Source organism: Capricornis sumatraensis, chromosome 3 (genome assembly GCF_032405125.1).
Source record: "Capricornis sumatraensis isolate serow.1 chromosome 3, serow.2, whole genome shotgun sequence".
In the NCBI taxonomy this organism is placed as follows: Eukaryota; Metazoa; Chordata; class Mammalia; order Artiodactyla; family Bovidae; genus Capricornis; species Capricornis sumatraensis.
In genome coordinates this window covers 85864399-85885129 of record NC_091071.1, presented here as the reverse complement: position 1 = coordinate 85885129, position 20731 = coordinate 85864399, and the positions used below count along the sequence as shown (strand labels likewise).

The 20731-nt window shown below is 36.1% G+C and overlaps 1 protein-coding gene across 1 annotated transcript in view; it reads left to right on the top strand.

Annotated features, from left to right (window-relative positions):
- The first annotated feature begins 225 nt into the window (after nt 1-225).
- KCNJ3 (potassium inwardly rectifying channel subfamily J member 3) overlaps nt 226-20731 on the top strand; it is a 182810-nt gene continuing 162304 nt past the window's right edge. Inside the window, exons 1-2 of the mRNA XM_068969110.1 lie at nt 226-927; nt 10846-11062. Of these exons, the coding sequence (XP_068825211.1) occupies nt 226-927; nt 10846-11062 (919 nt within the window). The remainder of the gene's footprint in view (nt 928-10845; nt 11063-20731) is intronic.

Below are 20731 nucleotides of genomic sequence, written 5' to 3'. Positions count from 1 at the left end.
TCGGTTTTAAGACTCAGCGTGGAGAGAAAGCCTCCGTCCCAGGGGAGGAGAGACGTCTGCGGGGAGCAGAGACCGCAGCTACCGCCGGGTGCGCCCCCCACCCCAGGCGCGCCGGCTTTGGTCCCCCCTTTCTCTCCCGCCCCCACCTCCTTATTGGTGCTGATTTGCAGCGCTCGGCTCCTGCGCCTTCGCTTCGCGTTTGAATCTGGCTCGCCCCTCCGTATTATGTCTGCACTCCGAAGGAAATTTGGGGACGATTACCAGGTAGTGACCACCTCGTCCAGCGGCTCGGGCTTGCAGCCCCAGGGGCCGGGCCAGGGCCCGCAGCAGCAGCTTGTGCCCAAGAAGAAGCGACAGCGGTTCGTGGACAAGAACGGCCGGTGCAATGTCCAACACGGCAACCTGGGCAGTGAGACGAGCCGCTACCTCTCGGACCTTTTCACCACCCTGGTGGACCTCAAGTGGCGCTGGAACCTCTTCATCTTCATCCTCACCTATACAGTGGCCTGGCTCTTCATGGCGTCCATGTGGTGGGTGATCGCCTACACTCGGGGCGACCTGAACAAAGCCCACGTCGGCAACTACACGCCCTGCGTGGCCAATGTCTATAACTTCCCTTCGGCCTTCCTCTTCTTCATCGAGACCGAGGCCACCATCGGCTATGGCTACCGCTACATCACCGACAAGTGCCCCGAGGGCATCATCCTCTTCCTATTCCAGTCCATTCTCGGCTCCATCGTGGACGCCTTCCTCATCGGCTGCATGTTCATCAAGATGTCCCAGCCCAAGAAACGCGCGGAGACCCTGATGTTTAGCGAGCACGCGGTGATCTCTATGAGGGACGGGAAACTCACGCTCATGTTCCGAGTGGGCAACCTGCGCAACAGCCACATGGTCTCCGCGCAGATCCGCTGTAAGCTGCTGAAAGTAAGTGCTATCCGCCCCCTCCCCACCTGGCGGCCGCCATTCCTCACGCTCGGGGGAATTAACCCACGTGAGAGCTATCCTCAGGCTCCTAGTCTGTCTTACGCTACAGGCAAACTTGTTTTTTCGGGGTGGAGGATGGGGCAGAGAGAGTACAGTCGACAGTTCTGTTCTTTTCCCACCCATTCTCTTGCAGTTGTTTGTTTTATTCTTATTAATATTCATCGGACGTACTTGTATCGCTTTCTGGACACTTACGGAGTGGTGTTGGCTCCTGGACCTATGAGGTACAGGAAGGCCCTGTTGTCCTTCCTACCCCTGGCTCTTTTCCTCTTTAGAGAGATTTGAATTTGTTGTCAACACACCACTTCAGAAAACTTCAAGTAGTAAAACTGAACAGGCTTTTAGTCTGAAGACAAAAGGTGCTGAACTTGCCTCAATTTTCACCTAAGGCTTTATTTATTTATTTGTAGTTCTCTGTCTCCCTTCATCCCCTCCCTAATAATATCAGCAAGTGGATTATTGCTTCAGACCCAATAACTCTGTGGTTATCTTTTTAACAAGTACACAGATGGGAGAAGCAGTTTATAAAGTGGAAAAAGTAACACCTGGTTGTTATCAATTTTTATTTTTACTAAATATTATCCTAGAGAAGTATTCTGTGAAAGCGGAGTGCCTTTCCATGCAGTGTTTTAAATTAATTTTATTCTTAATTGCTTGTTTCTATGAAGCCTTTGTCAATTACAGATTTCACCTGAAACTTCCTAGTATCTATTAAAGAAGATTGCTTCCTACCAACAGCCCTGTAAATGCTAAAAGAAATCGCTTCTGGAGTGATTTTTAAAGCAAGGTCCATCTAGTCGTTAGAGGGCACCACTGCAAACAAGGAGAGAAGCCCACTCTGCTCACTAACCCAATTAGAGTGAGGGATACAAGCCCAGTTCTCTCTGTGTTATTTAGAGTTCATCTTTTTAAGGGATTCTCCTTAGTTTTCAGGTGTTCATAAACCAAGAAAGATGACCCCAATACAATCTCAACAATTTATCTGAGATTGCATAGAAAGCTATTGCCCCATTCACAATTTAGCACTAATAAAATGAAAATCTAAAGTATTTAGGTTGACATTTTACCTTTGAGATTTCAATTCTACTTCCCAGGTCTATATGGTTTTATACAGCTTCAGTTTACATGGCAGTTAAAGTAGTACCACGTGCTTTTAAAAAGTTTGGCTCTTGTGTCTTTTTTATTATTCATTTATAAGGTCTTGCCCTAATTAGTTTTGACTATCTTGCTCAGTATGGTGTTAGAATTAAAGTAGCTCAGTTATCCTGTCACTTCACATCATATGCATATTTCCTATGCTACAGACACTAAATACACAAATTGTGTGTAGCTTTCTGCAAACTTTTTAACCTAGTTCCAACGTATATGTTAATTAAGATAATTGTAAATAAGTAATTTGAGTAGATCATATTCTTTATAAAACTCCAATGAGCTGCATGTAATTTTTAAAATATTTTAACTTAGTGTATCCTGCTATGGACCACTGTTTGAACTGAGTTATTTGGATCAGGCTAAACATGCTGTAGACATGTTTGCTGTATGTGCCTGTTTCTATGTATAGAACGAGATACATAACCTCTATTTTAGGTTAGGTGTACTGAGAACATTTTGTAAATATATTGCAAAAGTATCGTGGAAGCCATGTTTGTGTGTCACTTTGAGATTCTTACTGAAGAATAGTTTACCATATTGATTGCTCTACTAGAAATTAAAAATTAGACCTTAAAGATCAGTTATTACTATTCTCTAGTTTTTCAAACACATAAATACATTTATTAAAACAAATATCTTTTTAAGGAAGCATATTTAGATGTTTTTAGATTGATCAGAAGTCAAATAAATATAATTAATATACATAGCATGTTTTGGTTATTGTTTTTGCTTTTTGCAAAGTTATAGTGAATCAGAAGCCCCAGTCTCTAGTGGTTCAGGATGCTGATAGTGATTTTTCTGCATGAGACCATGTAGCGCACGTACTGTAAGAAGTGTCTTTATTAAAAAAATAGATTTCTAGTGTTGGCACATTTGGAGCAAGGTGCTATATTAACACAAGGTGATTAAAAACATCTAATTAAAACAATATATATATACTGTTAAAATTCTTTACTTTTGATATGTTGGGAAGACGTCAGGGTTAAAAGTAAAATTGATTGGCATGTTGCATCAGTTTATATCTAAACAAAATTATGATGAAATTCTGTCCTGATTTTTTTGTGAAGGGAGAGCGTTGATGAGTGGCAACTCTTCATCCAGTCACTTACTGTAGTTTGCTTGAATTTGATTTGTCCAGTAGCCATGGTGACTAAAATGAATTCTCAGAGTTCTTGTCATTTCCTTAGACTTCATTAAAATGAAGCCATGTTTTATTGGGAAAATGATAACATTCAGCAAAATTAGAGGGAAGATTTGCCTTTAGTAAATGACTCTTATTTTCTCTTAGGGACCGAGATGAAGTGACCCAAAGCAGCCAACCATATTTTTAAAGTGAAGCTATATCAAAAGCTTAAAGCAATAATATTTTGATGTTAGTCTTATGCATCATATTAAATATTATACACATTTCAGTTTCTTCTCTTAACCTATGTTTGACATTTTAAATGTAAAATTTATATATCTTTAATACAAAGAAATACATAGATTTTTAAGGCAACAAAAGCTTAATATTTAACAATAGTTATTATAGTCTGTATGAGTTCTTCCTATTACCTAATTTAATTTCATTTTTATTTTTTTCTATTGCTGTTTTCTTGTTTGCTGAATAAAGCCTATTGTAAATATTAATGTAAGAATTCTATTTGATGATTGTAAAGCGCTTTCTATTCTTGCAAAGACAGTAAGAACATTCACGTGGCTTTCTAGTCCTCGCCACTATGAGGTTTTTCATGCATTTTTGGGGGTTCTCTTTCTTGATGGAAGTTTTTTATAGTTTTTCTGCTTAATTATTAACTGTTGTTAACTTACATGAAAGCAAATTTTATTTCAACTCTATCTGTATTTTCTGAGCTTGCAAATCCTGAAATTTATTTTGATATTTAAATATAGATCTTCCAACTTTATGCTTGGAGTGATCAGTCCTTTTCTACTTAGGAAAAAATGAAAGTAGATTAAATAAAAATTTTAGACTATAATTGGAAATTATTCTTTAAAATTTATAATATTATTATAAATACAGCTATAGGGAGCTCTTTTAAGATGAGTGGTCTTTCTCTTTTCCTCTTTTCGTCCCCATATTGATGTTTTATTTGAATTTTCAGTTTATTTTAGCTGTCTTTGTACAAAAATCTAAAATATGGGAACTAATGAATGGCACAGTTGTGTTAAGTTAACATAACATCCACTTTAAAATTTTAATAAAAATGCCTGAGTTAGGGAGTTGAGACTAATGGTTGATACATTGGACCTTGTAATTTAGTGTTGGATTAAAAGGATTTGGAAATCTCACTCCTTCCCGCAAATCTAATACTAAAGGTTGACTGCCCCAGACTTCCATCTTAATAGGGAAAGATTTAAACTTTTTGATGCCTCATGTAAAAGCTTGCACACTTACTGTGCAAAAGCCATTATACTTACATGTATACATGTGTATATGTGTGTGTATGTATAGATACTCAGTCAAACCTTGTTTACATAAAGTAAACATAAAATCAACTATTGTTAGATACATAATTTAAAATCAAGTGGTAAGGATATTTTTTTTCTCATGGAAATATAATTTTATTTTTTCATATTTTTATTCATGGAGAATAGTCGTCATCTTTCTTTCCTAGGATGTCAGCTATGTAACCCTTAAACTCTCACTTAGTGAAAAGTAATGGCTCCCAATTATCTTTTAATATATCACTTACATTATTTTTATAGTCATGTTTTCTGTTCTCCATTTATATGGATACTCAAAATTGGATGTTATCTGGTTTCCTCGTATGATTGTGATCCAGTGCAGATGCTATAAAAAACAAAATTGAATCTGTAAAACTAATAAGCTTTTCATTCTCTTCATATGTCTTAATCTTTTAACCACAGTGATTCCTGGACCATATAATTCGTGATTTTTTTTCATATATTTATTAGTTTGTCTTCATTCTATACCTTGCACTTAAATGTAATTATGATTTTTGACTCTGTATGACCCTATTTTATATGACTGACTCTTTTCCCCAGTTGATCTTGGCCAGGTTGCACTTTAGTTTTAATCTTGAGATTATTAGTCATCTCTTTTAAATAAAATAATTCACAAATGAATACCTATTAAAAAAACACTCTTTTCCTGAACATTATACATGTGGCTAGATTCAAGGAGTCTAAGACTGAGTACCCCAGAACTCTTGGGCTAGATCTTAATGTCAGTGAGTTTTTTTTAGGTGGGTTTATTATATCTTATTAAAAAAGTAAAGTTCTTATTTAGCCTAGCTTTTCTTTTTCTGACACAAGTACAATAATTCTGTAATAGGTATAGAACTTGGGTTCCTTTTAAAGACTATAATTATTCTTCTTTTAAATAGTAGTAATATGTTGTTTTGTTTGTTTTTTATTTTTAATATGGTTCCTGTAAAGTACAGGGTGGCTTGTGCTTAGGGGAATACAGCATGAACAGAAATAAGGACATAAAGACCCACAAATACACAGCAGTAGGTAAGAACAAATGAAGAGAAGCAGGGAAAAACACTTGATAGATTTGAGGGTGTTTGGTGAGTAGGAGGACAATGTGCAAGTAGGGTTACAAATCTCATCTACAGTTATTATTATAAATTCCATAAAAAGTCCCCAAAGAATTATAAAGTTGTTCTTTCATTTGAATGGAATAAAAGCCTCACAAAAATTTATTGCAAGATAAATTACATTCCATTCTATAAGTTACTTTCTTTAAAAAAAATGAACATATTTTTATGGGATAATTGGCTTAGCATTAAAAAAATCTTTGTTTTAGGTTTGATGTTGGTCATATTTTTTCCACCTGAGTATTGATGGGATTTCAAACTTAAGGAGTAAAAAATGTACAAGTGTAGTTTATCCAGATGAAATTCTAGGTCCATACTTTCCTCTGCCTGACTCTAATTTTGGTTTGATCCCAAAAGCATTGCCAGAACAGCTTTGAGTCACAAGACATTGTTGTTCTTTATCTTTGTACCTGCTTTTGGCTCATTTCCTAATTTTAGATTCCACATGGTACCCTGACGTCATTGTGTATAATTTTCTAACTTCAGCATATATTCAACATATACATAGACACACACATATTCCATTTAAAGAGAAGTGAAATTTCAGATAGAATAGTGGAGAGATGGTAGGCAAGAAGAGCCACCCTCTCCATCTTCACCGACTTTGTTCTCTTTTCCTTTCTGAACCACTGGCCCTCATTGCCTTTTCCAGTGGAGACATGTGAAAGGTGGTAGAGGGTAGAACAAGTCTTAGAATATGATAAAGGTGCATCTCACATGTCAGATGTTAGTGATTAAATGTTTTCTTTCTTTTTTCCCCAGATTCCCCTTGCTCGCCTCTGAGCTAGGAAAGGGCACAATAGTTTACAACACAGTTATGGGTTAGAGAGATGGGAGAAAGAGCAAAGAGATTGATTGTGTTGGTAAAGTTTGTCCATGTTGAATGAATGTTGGCAACTGACCACAAATTTCCCAGAAGGAGAATGAATAAATGTGGATCTCGTTATGCCAGGGGCAGTTGTAACTGTATCCCAGAGCAGTGTGTGTGTGTATGTATGTGTGTGTGTGTCTTTGGATATGTACTCAGCAAGTCTTTCACTATAATAAGAAAGGTATTTGTCTGTAAAGTACATGACCACAATAATCCCTTCCAAGCATCTGTGATTTTTGATTCTTTTTTCACCTATAGTCAGAATTTGTAATTGATTATCTTGCAGCCCTTTTTGGACTCTAAGGGAGTTCAAAGTCATTTGACTTTGCTTCTTTGAAATGAGTACTTGTGACTATAAAATGAGTCACAAACCTTAAGTTGTAGACAGATCCATGTGACTTCTGACTGAAGTATATATAACAGAAATTATATATTTCAGTAATAATATTTTATTACAAAGAATAACTTTATTGCCAAAATGTAAACCATATAAAATAATTTCAAATATCTATGATATTCTATTTATAATTTATTTGAACAAAACACTTAAACAAACTTTATGCCTTAGATTTGCTTGATTTTTCTCTTTATTCTCAGAATTTTCAATATGCAACCAACCAGAAAAGCTTTAAAATTTCAAAGAGATCTTTATTTCCTTTTGAAAAGTTATTCTATACAAATGAAAATAAAAGTTATATGGAAGTCATTCTGAAGTCCTAGTGTTTTCAAATTATGTTGTAAATTTTAAAGAATTAACTAATTTTCCATGAGCTGTTTTTCATTCTACCTTTCTCCCACTTATTGATCCAATAGTTTCAAGACTCTTAAGTGATTATTTCATCAAGTAAAGTCAACCTCAGAAATTTTAATAATTTACCACATTAATCTTAACCCTTAGCAGGTGTTTTGAATTAATTTTTTGATTTTGACTGTATCTGTTTACATATTTTTACATAAAAATGATCATGACTCTGTGTTCCCTTTGGAATTAGGAGGTTTATAGAGCTAAAAGACCGTGTAGACTAGGTGCAAACTGCTCTGCTAATGAAAGATTCTTCTTTTATCATAATTCTTAAGATAACATAATAAATTAAGGTTAAATAGGTTTTTCTCTAAATTTTTTCTGCCTATTATCATTTCTGAGTGAAATACAGTAATTGTTATATAAATAAGATTATTAGAAATAGATGAAATATTATTGCTACTAATTTATCACATACTCAAGGTACAGATCATAGTTTAACTTTATAAAGGCACCTACCTAACCTCTTTTTTCTTTGTGTTTCTTATGTATGTATTACAATTCCTTGAGGAAAAATTCTCAAACTCCAGTTATACAAGTTGTATCATAGGCTTCCCCCCCCCCCCCCTTGCTCCAGAAAATCTCTAGAATTGCACCAGAATTAGAAAATCCTAGATTAGAATTCCTTGTAAGCCTAGAATAGAATGTGCCTGCTTCTAAAGAGATATTTGGTAGGCATATATCAGTTTCTGGAATATTATATTTGACTGAGCATTGATAAGATAACCTTGCTCTTGCCAGGAGCTCTGACTTCAAACAATTCCAGTTCTACAAGCACCTGCCAATCCCATCCCAACCTTTAAATAGAACAGCTTTCCTTTTAATTCACAGTGATTAATAGGCTTCCCCCAGTCTACTACAAAGTCAGAGAAGCAAACAAATTAGTGAGGTAAGCATATTGATAGCTAAAATATCTCTTAACCAAACAAAATGGAAGAAGACTTGAAAGATAAAATTGTGGATATATGTAGTACCTCAGAGTCATTTAAAAAAAGGTTTAGGTTTACCCACTGGGAAATAATTTTCAATGAATGTGCAGAGAATCTCACTTATCTAAGAAAGATGTAATTGTGAAAAACTTTATTCAGTGAAATGAAGTATTACTTTCCCTATAGTATCATAAAATGAATGCAGTTAACTTCGTTTAGGCCAAGACTTAGGATATAAAGCATTTGGAGGAGGGTATAGGCATAATTTTGAGTATATGGAACACATTTTTAAAATCAGAAGATAACGTGGAGTCTGAATGGAATAGATTCATGCATATTTAAGTGTAAATTACCTCCATATGAATTAACTGCTTTGCTAAAAATAAGATATTTCTTGTTCTAGGTTGGCGTTTTCCTGATAGCCAGTCTGTTTCTAGGCCACTTCTTTTCATGGGTTGTAGAATGAGCAGAGAATACGAAGCTAATAGCTTACTCTGAGAATGAGGCACATGTATAAATAACAGATATATGAGTGAGGGAGATGAATTTCAGTCTTGGTGTATTGTATAAAAGTAAGAAAAATATATGTTCTTTAGGGGAAATTATTTTAAAATGAATGGGAAAGTGAGCTTAAAATTATATTTGTGAATATTTTTATTTCATGCAGAAAAAGCGGAGCTTAGAATAGTTGGTAAAATGACCCAAATTCTGATATTAACTATAAATGTCAGAATACCACCTTGTGTTTATATAGCACCTGTTTCTTAGTAGGTGGGAGAACAATGACCCAGGATTTTTGCTTTTATTTTTGCTTTGTATTTAGCTTTTGCTGCATAATCAATATAACTATACAACTGTATACTTGGAAAGATACTGGTCTCATCTGTATTTTACCAATTTGAGAATATATACTGAAAGATAAGTGAGTTCTGTTGGCTTAGAAATGATTAGTTTTCTCCAACATTGGTTGTTAGAGCTGCTGTTTTTATTTTTGCACCATCAGGTTTTGCTGTGTGTGTGTGTGTGTTTTTTTTTTCCCCTTGTCAGTAATCATTTTCTTCTTCTTTTTAAAAATTTAATCAACTACTCCTAGGGCAGAGAAGAAAAATAGTCTCTGTCTTTTCATTGGATGTTTTTCCTACTCAAAACTCCTGAGTATCACTAATTACAAAGTAGCTTCATTAACTGACTAGCTTTGTTTTTAAGAATCTGCAATTTCTGCTATAACAATTTGTCACCAACTTTAAAGTCTTGGTTCTATTTTGCTATGGAGGGCAGCTTACTATATACCATAGTTCTTAGTGTTTTCAGGCTCATTTACAAAACCTTTGTCTTTTCTGGAACTCTAACAGGAAAGACTCTGTCTTCAATATACTGATTCATTGGACAGACCAGTGTTATGGAGTCTGTTTTGTTTAATAAATTAGCTTTGCAAAGAGTCTCTTAAAATATATTGGATTCTTCGAAACCCCATTTGACCAGCAGCAAGCCTCCCTCCACCCTGATTTTTTCTGTATGCAGCTGCTTAACCCAGCTTTTAATTTATCAGCATCAGCATATAAAACTAAATATTTGCCTTTTGTGGTCCTTGTAAGTTAGATAGGGAATACGAATATGGAAAGACCAGATATGGAAAATGAATAGAAAAGGGAAATAAGTTTATTTTTGTGGCTTGCTAATTGTTTATAATCATGTGTTTAGTTTTTTTTCACATGTAAGCAGTTTGTTGAATTAACCTTTTCAGTGATTTTATTGAATGCCACTGTCTTATAAAAATTTTAGTAAGCTACAGGTTTGTCTGATACAGATATTTTAAACTACATTTTGACTTAAATTCATTTGAGCATAAATTTTCACTATTTTTACAATTCATTAAATAGGTAGAGAAATGAACAACTTTAATGCAGCTATTTAGTAGTAGTTCGAAAACCACTAGTTAACAGCATCTGCCTTTCTTTTTATTATGTGAGCTGTTGTGTACATAACATTATTTAATATGATAACATCTTCACTATCCTATTCTAGTTTATATCTATTTATTACTTTTCAAAGATCCTGGAAAAATAAATTATTATGCTTGCTTTGTAATAATGCAGTAAATCTGTTTATAAATTATGATCAACCTTTTATCTTTAACTAACTCTGTTAAGAATTGCCTACTTATATGCTTTGAGAGGAAGAAACATCTGGCATGCAGTGTGTTATCATTTAGTGATTTATGTCAAGCCATAGCACATGTACAGTTAGTTCCACAGTTTGTGCTAACAGCCATTGTTGGACCAGGCGTTTCTCCAAAGCTCATGAGTTAGGGAGTGGTAATTATAGTAAGTCGTATATTATAAATAATGCATGTATGTTCCACATGAGTTATGTGGGATTTCAGCCCATTTGCTAGAACATAGCTGCATAATGATTTGTTTGGATTTTGTTGCAGATGATTGATAGTGCAGAATGTTGGCAATAATGTAAATTACTGTTGGGCTTCCTTGCAAATTTCAGTACAAGTGGTGATTTCTTCTCTTTTTCTGTGTGCTTGTCTAGTCTCGGCAGACACCTGAGGGTGAGTTCCTTCCCCTTGATCAACTTGAACTGGATGTAGGTTTTAGTACAGGGGCAGATCAACTTTTTCTTGTTTCCCCCCTCACGATTTGCCACGTGATCGATGCCAAAAGCCCCTTTTATGACCTATCTCAGCGAAGCATGCAAAGTGAACAGTTCGAGATTGTCGTCATCCTAGAAGGCATTGTGGAAACAACTGGTGAGTAAAAACATAGCTATGCCATCAAATTTCTTTATTCCATAATAACTTTATATTACATGCATAATACCTCTCATAGATTGGGCTAAATGTCTCAGCTCACAAATGAAAGTAATGATTTGTCTGTTATTTCTTTGTAACATTCAGTTGATACTGCTTTGAAAATGAAGATTTATTGTTGTGATGATTGCATGTGTAATGTTAACTCAGAAGTACTTACTGCAAGACAGAAAAGGGAACTGAGAAGACTCCTAGAAATGGTTATGATGTTCTAGTTTAATTGTGGAGTTGGATTTCCTATAATCATATTTTTTAAAAGGTTTAAGGTTAAAATAAATTCAGGGCAATTAGTGAGCAGCCTGAACTCAGCAGGCATATTCTTGCCTTAGGGATGGTGATTCGGGTGTCACTGATAGAGCTTTGATATGCTACTAAGTGCAACCTCAGTGGAAAATTCCCTGTGTGTACATGTGTATGTGTGTGTGTGTGTGTGTGTGTGTGTGCGTGCTAAAGCAGCATTTTAATTTCAAAGTAGGTCAGTAGATTTCCCCAGCTGAACCTTGACCAAAAATTTTTAAAGAAGATAATTTCTTCCTTTTCTGCTTTGCTATAGCTAGCTGTGTACTGTATGTTTTTCTTTAAGATGCAATGTTGGTAATGCTGCGAATACTCACAATTTGCTACTCTCTGAGGAGAACAAGGTTGGCAAAAGAAAAATAACAGTAAATCAGAGTATATTATTTGGGACCTAAGCATTGCCGGTTGGTTCGCAATCTGCTGGATGCTTGAGACTAACAATGGAATATCTACATAGTTAAATCTATCTGTCTGTCTCTCTTGAATTTTATCCTTGCTACAAGTAGTGAGAAAGCAGAAATATTTTCACTTTCCATTTTTTTTCTGCCAATATCTTTCTAGTCATCTTAAAGTGCTAGTTATTATGTATAAACTATAGCACTGAAAGTTTTAATAACATCGGCAATAACATAGATGCGTTCAAGCCTTATGTCAAGGTAGATGTTACATAATGAAAGAATCTCCCACCTTGACATAAAGCATTGTCCAAGGAGCAGGGTGAGGTAAGCCATTGTAATATTATAGATCTGCTACATAATACATATTTGAAATGTGGGCAAGAGACTTAATCTCTAGAAACTTCTTTCTCTTCTCTGTAAAAGAAGAAAGATATAATAATCACCTTGAAGCTACTTGTTGTATTACTATTATTTTGTTAACATTAGTGCTTTACTTTAAAATTTAAGATTTGGCGGACAATGAGTAAAGACTTAATTCATCAATCTTTATCTGGAATTTGATTTCTGTGGACAATTTTATGGTTTAAATTCTCTAGATTTTTAACTTACAATTGAAATCATGTAATAGTATATTTAAAAAAATATATTGATACATGATTGAACCAATCTGTAAAAGCTTCTAGTTCAAGAAATCTTTAAATTTCAGTTTTATTCGCCTCATTTATTGAAGTAATAATATATTGTTAGTGCTTAAACAGCAGATGGTTTTTATTGATTTATTTTTATAGCATATGGTTCTACTTTTGACACAGCTGGTTATTGTTATTAATTGATTATTATTCTAATCACTGCCACAGTGAAGTTTCTGTTTCACTAGACAGTCTCAGAAACATTTCACTAGTTCTTTCTGCCCTATCTGTCCGTTCATCCATTTTCCCCTACTTATCTCTAGTTAGTGTGTACCTCTTAAGAATAAGAAAATTCTTTTACAAAATCACAATGTAATTAAGAAAAAAAATCAGAAATTAGACAATGATAGAGTACTATTACTTAGCTCATAGGCTACCTTCAGTTGCTTTCCTATCAGTGGTTTAGTAATTTCCATCATGGCTATTTTTTCCTGGTTCAACATCAGTTTAAGGATTATGCCCTTATTTGTTTACTTGTCTTCTCGGTCTCAAGACGGAATAGTTCCTCAACCTTACTCTGTGTTCTTGACCTTGATGTACTTGAAGTATAAAGGCCAGGTATTTAGTAGGAAGTCTCTCAGCTTGGATTTGTCTGAGCCTTCCTTATTCATTAGTTCTTCAAATTTTGACTTCTACATGGGCATCTTAAGGGAATACTAAAGCAGACTGTGTTTTAAAATACTCATATGTGCTCTTGACTGAACTGATGTGTCGCCATCAGATTTCAGAGGATCATGGTTAGCAAATGATATTCTACATAAAGTAATTTGGAGTTTTGTAACATTAAATTATTCATTAGGACTGTAGATTTCATTTTAACAATTTCTCCCTTCTCCTTTTTGAAAAATAATGAACTGGCAGAGAGTACTTTGCACAGAAAATGTGAAAACTTGACTAGAAACTGAATTTATTTAGAGATTGCCTTTCATGGAGAAAAGAATAAAGTCTACCTCATCTTAACCTCTTAACTAAGCCTGTTTTCTAGATCCAGTATAGCAAGAAAAATAGCAAAACATTACTCATAATTTATACATGTTATTTCATGGAAAATTTATCTGACATTTTGTTTGTATATATGCCCTAACTAATTAAATCATGTACTGTTCAAACTCTGTAAAATCTGTCTATATTCTCAGACCTTCCTGAGTCTGGTAAAAATATCATAAACATTCTTATGTCCATATGATCATTTAAAATTATACTGAGATTTATTTAGATTCATTTTTCAGGATGTTTCCTCCTTTATCCTTTCATTCATAATACTTTCTCATAATAGTTATTTGCTTAGAATAAGGCAAATATGATCTTTGGGGATGTTTTGAACATCAGTAATACCATTTGTTTAATATTATGACCCTGCTTATATGCATCCTGCTTATATGCAGAGTGTTCTTTGGAAGGACTGATGCTAAAGCTGAAACTCCAGTACTTTGGCCACCTCATGCAAAGAGTTGACTCGTTGGAAAAGACTCTGATGCTGGGAGGGATTGGGGACAGGAGGAGAAGGGGACGACAGAGGATGAGATGGCTGGATGGCATCATCGACTCGATGGACATGAGTTTGAGTGAACTCTGGGAGTTGGTGATAGACAGGGAGGCCTGGCGTGCTGCAGTTCATGGGGGTCGCAAAGAGTCTGACACAGCTGAGTGACTGAACTGAACTGAATACCATTTTAGCTCCAATGTTTTTGTTTTTGTTTTACAGGCTTGTGACTAACTGTTTACCCAGTGTAACTTTTCATCAACTTAACATTAAACCACTAAGATTTTTTTAAATCACTCATTCATTCACTGGATAAATATATGAATACATGCTCTGTACTTGGAAAACATTTGAAATTCTGGCAATATAAAGCTTGCTTCCCAGTCTTAGGTTGACAGTCAGGAAAGGTCTCTCTGAGAAGGTGATAACAAAGTGGAGACTTGCCTGTCAAGAAGGACCTTCTGGGCCTGTCTGGAGGAGAGCACAGCAGAGGCTGAGAAGACCGGTACAAGGATCCTGAGTCAGGAACCAACCTGACTAATTCCAGGAACTAAAAGAAGGAGGTGGTGGTTAGGATAGAGTGAGCAATGTGGAGTGTGGAGTGAGAAGTCAGAGAGGTGAGGGGCACCTCTACATGATAGACGATTTTATTGCATTGCTACAGCAAGTGCTGGGATTTGATTCAAAAGCAAAGCCTGCATTGAAATGCTAAGAGTAGTAAATTAGTAATCTCAAACTCTATATAACTAACAAAAAGCTTTTTTTCATATAAACTGGATTGCATGCAGTTTACTTAAAAACAAGTGACCCCAGTGCCTAGGGAATGTATTAAACTTTTGACAGTTTTTGTATTAATAGTACTAAACTTACAGCCTTTACCCCCCAACACAAGCACACCATTGCTCACTTGGCTGCAGTCCTCTGATGAGAATCTTCTGATGTCATTTGGTTTTTGCCTCTTTTCGGTAGTCACAGTGGGAGTGGTGGTGGTGATGGGAGGGGGAAAGGGTGGAAAATTAGAAGCTTTCTCATTTCCTTGAAGAGTCTCAGCTTCCAGCTCAAGACTCACAAATAATTACTTTCCCCACCTCCTTGGAAATGCTCCTCAGTGATCAGGTTCAGGGATGCTGCCTTGCTTGCTTCTAATGAGCTGGTCTTTCACTTCCATCAAGGAACAGAACATCCACCTCTTCATGAATAACCTCTGCTTCTTGGCTCACATAGCAAATTTCTAAACATAGGTTACCTCCAACTCTTGCTCTCTTTGCTGCTTCTCCCAGGAGGGAGAGCACTGCTAGCGGCAAACAGCATTGCAGATTTGGCTCATTAGAACTCGATGCTTTCAAACTTCAATCTGCTCTCCACTGCTATTTGGCAGTCTTCTTAATTGTCTTTTCTGCACTCCCAGGCTCTGTCCCCATGGGATCTATTTTAGCCCTTTTCTCTCTTTCCATGCCCCCAGTCCCAGCTGTCCTATGCCTTAGCACACTGTATTTCCATCTAGTCTATCAAAAAGAATGTGACGCTTCAATTTTGATACTTTTTTTTGCCCTCTTTGTCCATTTCTCATGACTATCTTCTCTTTTTCTTTGCTGGTGTCTGTGGGTAAAATGTCTTTATTCTTCTTCAAAACCATCTCCTTTATCATTAGGTTTATTACCTGTGACTCAAGTGCCAATACTTATCATACCTAATACTTGAAATAACTGACTCTCATTTCTCTCAAATGTATTCCAGTGTTTTCTTGATGAAAAACATAATCCAATTATTTATTCCTTTATACTCAAGGTTCTTTCTGGAATTCAGAGACATCACATTCTCTCTCTCCTTCTTTTTTGTTCCTTCTAATTGTTATTTTCCAGTTGTTCCTTATAACCTGTATGACTGCCTCTCCCTGTATTTTTTCCTGGATCGCTGCCCTTCCTTTCTTTCCTTTTGAATCGAACTACTTGATTTTTTTTGAATGAATCCACAAAGTACTTTCAAGTCCGTTATTTCTCTTATCTCCAGCTATGAGAAGGAAATAGCGACCCACTCCAGTATTCTTGCCTGGAGAATCCCATGGACAGAGGAGCCTGGGAAGCTGCAGTTCATAGGGTCACAAGAGTTGGACACGACTTAGCAACTAAACTGCTTTATGAAGTCTCTCACCGGCCTTATACATGCCATCAATTTCCAGGACGTTCTACTCAGATGTCACTTTTTTAATTCAGAGTCAACTTGTCTAAATACCAAGTAATCATCTTATCCTCAAATTACATCCTCATCTGGAAAGTTTCTCCCTTTTAATCATGGCTGTTTTATCCAAGATCTCTTCCCTTTTCTTCTGTTTTAAGAATTATCCAATTAAATCATTTCACAAATATCTATTGAGAACCTGCTACAGGCTAAACAGTATTCTAGACTCTGGGGACATGTTAACAAAACACAATTCCTGTTATAATCACATGTGGAAATCAGACAATAAAATGAAGAAGTGCCTCATTTAGAATGTTAGAAAATAAATGCTATGGAAAAAAAATAAGAAAACAAGGCAAGAGGGATTAGAGTTGTAGGGAAGTCAGGGTAGGCTGCAATGAGAAGATGACTTTTAAGTCCATACACAGTACCTTGAGTAAAGCAAATCCCTTTTCTTTGAAAGGGATTCTGGATAGAGGTTCAGCAATTGTAAGTGCTCCAAGAGAGCCGGTAACTGGCTTCTGCTCTCTCTTAGTGATGTTTCTTAATTCAACTCTTCCTCTTTAAGTTCACTTCTAAATCACAGTAGTTGTCTCAGGAATGGATTTAGTATTTGCTTACATGGAGACTGTACATTGAATGGTTGCTTGGTGAATTTGCTTCAACACTACTATCATAATAAACCTGGGCTCAAAAAGCCCTAATGCATGTGTTCCTTCCTAAGAAAATTAGGTTGCTCTGCTTCCTGTAATGTCCATACACTGATGCTCCCTTTTGCTCCTATGTCTGCGGTAATACCATTTTCAGAGAGCATTTCTGTCTTTTCCTACATGGTATGAGAACTGCCATATTTATTTAGTTATCCCTGGACTCTGTAGTCCATGTGCTTTCCTTTAATAACTCATTTAAAATACTGTTTTACTTTCTTATTATGAAAGGGCTATTAAATGCATTTTCATTATAGAAAAAAATTAAAAATGCAGATATGCAAAATAAAGACTTTACTCTTATTTTCAGCTACTGTACAGTTAATGTATAGATCATTAACCTTTCGAGTGTGTGTATTCAGGTATATTGTTATTAAACATATGCTGTTTTATAACATTCTTTATTGTGTAATATGTGTTTAACATCTCTCATGTCAAATTACGGAGAAGGCAATGGCAACCCACTCCAGTACTCTTGCCTGGAAAATCTCATGGACTGAGGAGACTGGTAGGCTGCAGTCCATGGGGTCGCAAAAAGTCATACAAGGCTGAGCAACTTCACTTTCACTTTTCACTTTCATGCACTGGAGAAGGAAATGGCAGCCCACTCCAGTGTTCTTACTTGGAGAATCCCAGGCACGGCGGGGCCTGGTGGGCTGCTGTCTCTGGGGTCGCACAGAGTCGGACAGCAGCGGCAGCAGCAGCAGCGTGTCAAATTAGGGTTCTACACCCTTCATCTTAATGACTTTATTGTATGCCAGTTGTATGTATTTGAATTTTTATTACCTATCTCCTAGTCTGGAATCTTTAGCCATTTCCTTTTTATTGAGATAAATACCCTTATAGGCCATAGCTTTAATTTACTACTAACTTTACTATTTTATATTAATTCTTAGAGATGTAATTCCTGGGTAAAGGAACATATATATTTATTTGTTTTTAACATCTATTTCAGGGTTGCTATATAGAAAGTTGATACCAGTTTACATCTGGGTATGAAGGTGCCCATTTCTTCATACCCTTGCCAATAATGGATATTATAATCAGTTTTATTTTTGCCAATTGACATCATTTTATTCTAATTGATTACTAGCAAGGTTGAAATTATGGTATTTATTGACTATGAATTTTATCCCATGAAGTCTCAGACACTGTTGTTCATTTTGCTTGCAATTTATTGTATACATAAATTGCTTATATAATTAGAACATTATTTTGAAAAACTATCCCTAGTAGTCTGTATAGTATTATCAAAGTAATTTTTGTATTATATATACATGTATAAATTTTTCACATTCCTCTCCCATGTGCTTTATTAATATCTCAAGATAAACTATAAACTGCCAAGATTGATTAAGGACTTTGCTTTGAGGCTATATTTTTTATATCATGTATTGTGTATCATAGATTGATAGTAGTAGATATCAGTAAGCACTTCTAATGTGTTTATTGTTATTTTTAACTGATTTTAATAGACTTGTTCTCTGTTTATAAGCTAGCTTACTTAGTCACACATTATTTTCTTATAGGAAATTAATAAACAAATCCTTGTTGATGATTCATGTTATGGTAGGTGTACGTTCGTGCCTGCTCTTTGTGACCCCATGGACTGTAGTCCACCAGGCTCCTCTGTCCTTGGAGTTTTCCAGGCAAGAATACTGGAGCGGGTTGCCATTTCCTCCCCTAGGGGATTTTCCTGGCCCCGAGATCGAACCTGCGTCTCCTGTACCTCCTGCATTGGCAGGCAGATTCTTTACCACTGAGCCACCTGGGGATCCCCTATGGTAGTTGTAAGACATTACAAAGGTGATAAAGGAGGAAGCCCCCAGTCCAAAGGGAGAAAGAAGTTGAACAAAATTGACTGTTAGCAATATGTGCTCAAACAGATGTATGTCATGCTATAGTATAGGCCAAGAGCAGTGGTTCCTGATGGATTCATTCTTAAGCAGTCTGAGAAAGACCCCTAGAGGACACAGCATGGGTTGAGACAGGAAGGTGAAGCAGAAGGTCGTCGGGAGGGTGAGGAGAGCTGGACATTCCAGCCCAAGGAACAGCAAATAATTCATTTTGTTAGAATCAAATTGTTTTATGTGGTCCAGATACAGGACAGGTGGAGGGGGATTGCCTGGAGATGAGCCTATCCCTGAGGCATGATTTGAACCTAATTCTACAAGCAGTAAAGCCCTTCAAGGATTTGAAGCAGGAGAATGCCACAATCCTATTTGCAGGAACGAAAGATTGCTCTGGCTGCAGGTGGAGGATGGATTGAGTGGGGCTGAAACTGGAGGCAGACCAATCATTAGCTGTTACAATAGGCCAGACCAGAGATAATTGGTTCCTGCGTGAAATTGTCTGACTCAGACAACTATATAACTGTTGAAAGTAATGAGAAAGGCCTTTGGTTCCAAAGTTGTTACTTATGATTAAACAGGAATGGGAAAAATCAGCTCCAGGATCTTTCCCACTGAAGTCCCTCTGGCTATTTAGAAGAAGCTGAGACAAAGAAACAATAAGATAAATTGAGAAAAAAAAATCAAACAGCATGAACAAGCCACTGACTTCTTCTTACTAGTGAAAAACAGTTGGAAATTTTCTAATGAAAAAAATCACAGAGCAGAAGCTCAACTTGTGAATAATTGAGATGTGCCTACAATTTTCCTGTGTGAATGAGTCTACAATATTTAGCTTTATTGGTGGTAATTAATAGTTTCACTTTAATGATCCTTCCAAAGATAGTGTTCGGCAAACCCCTAGTGTTACTGCAAATGATGTCGCTCCCTCTTGACTATTGGAAATTTTATTCATCTTCCTCATTGAAAGTACTGAATCACTAGCCTATGAGCTCCTTGTCCCTTTTGTAGTCAGGACCTAAATCAGGGATGTCTTGTTTATTTTCTGGTTTCCCTATTCCTGCCCAGGTTGCAGTTGGCTTTTAAGGTAAGTGGTGTTTCAGAAGACTTAGCTTGCCACATAAGGCTCATGGATGTGTGTATTTTGGAAATCTCAAAGTACCCTCCTCCAAGTAACTTATATGGTTATATATTTGCTTCACATTTATTGCTTCTTAATTGTGATTTTTTTTTCTCTTTTAGAGATAGCTTTTGAATAATTTGTTGAGTTGAAATAGAACTCAGGTTTTTGAGAACCATGAATTCTTTTTAAAATATAAGGGAACATTTATGAATAATTTCTAAACAAAATCTTGGTTTATTGTTTTCTTTTGATAGGCTATTATAGACATTTTCCCAGGGACTTAAAAAAATTAATGCCTAAACAGTGAGGCATGAAGTAGGATAACTATCTCCACTAATCTGAAACTGAAAGGTTTCTGAGGCATGTAGCTTTCAGTGCTATAGGAGTTCTGAGCAAACTGGAAAGGTTAGTCAACCAAATTCACAGCCAGGAATGTTAATTAAGCCCTCCTAGAGGCCTGCTTCAATATAATGAAGAAGTTTGCTTCATTGGTAGTGGAATAAGTCTTCTCAAACTTGTTATTGGAGTTACTCCACTGTTTTCCATATTCTGCCTTTGTCAACACTGAATCCTCAAAAATACATAAAAAGAATATTTTCATATGTTACTTTTTCTATTATTTTCCTATCTTGTATAGAATATTTAATTAATACAGTCCTCAGTGTTTTAGACTGAAGTTTATCATTTGTTGTGCAGGAGGGTGGTATGGGTAAGTTACTGAGGCTTAGGTGAATTGGGGAGGGTTGACACTATATTTGTCACAATTTGCCTGTGGGGGATATGATAAAGTAGTAGTAGTAATGTGTGCATGCTCAGTTGTGTCTGACTCTTAGTGACCCCATGGACTGTAGCCCATCAGGCTCCTCTGTCCACGAGACTTTTCC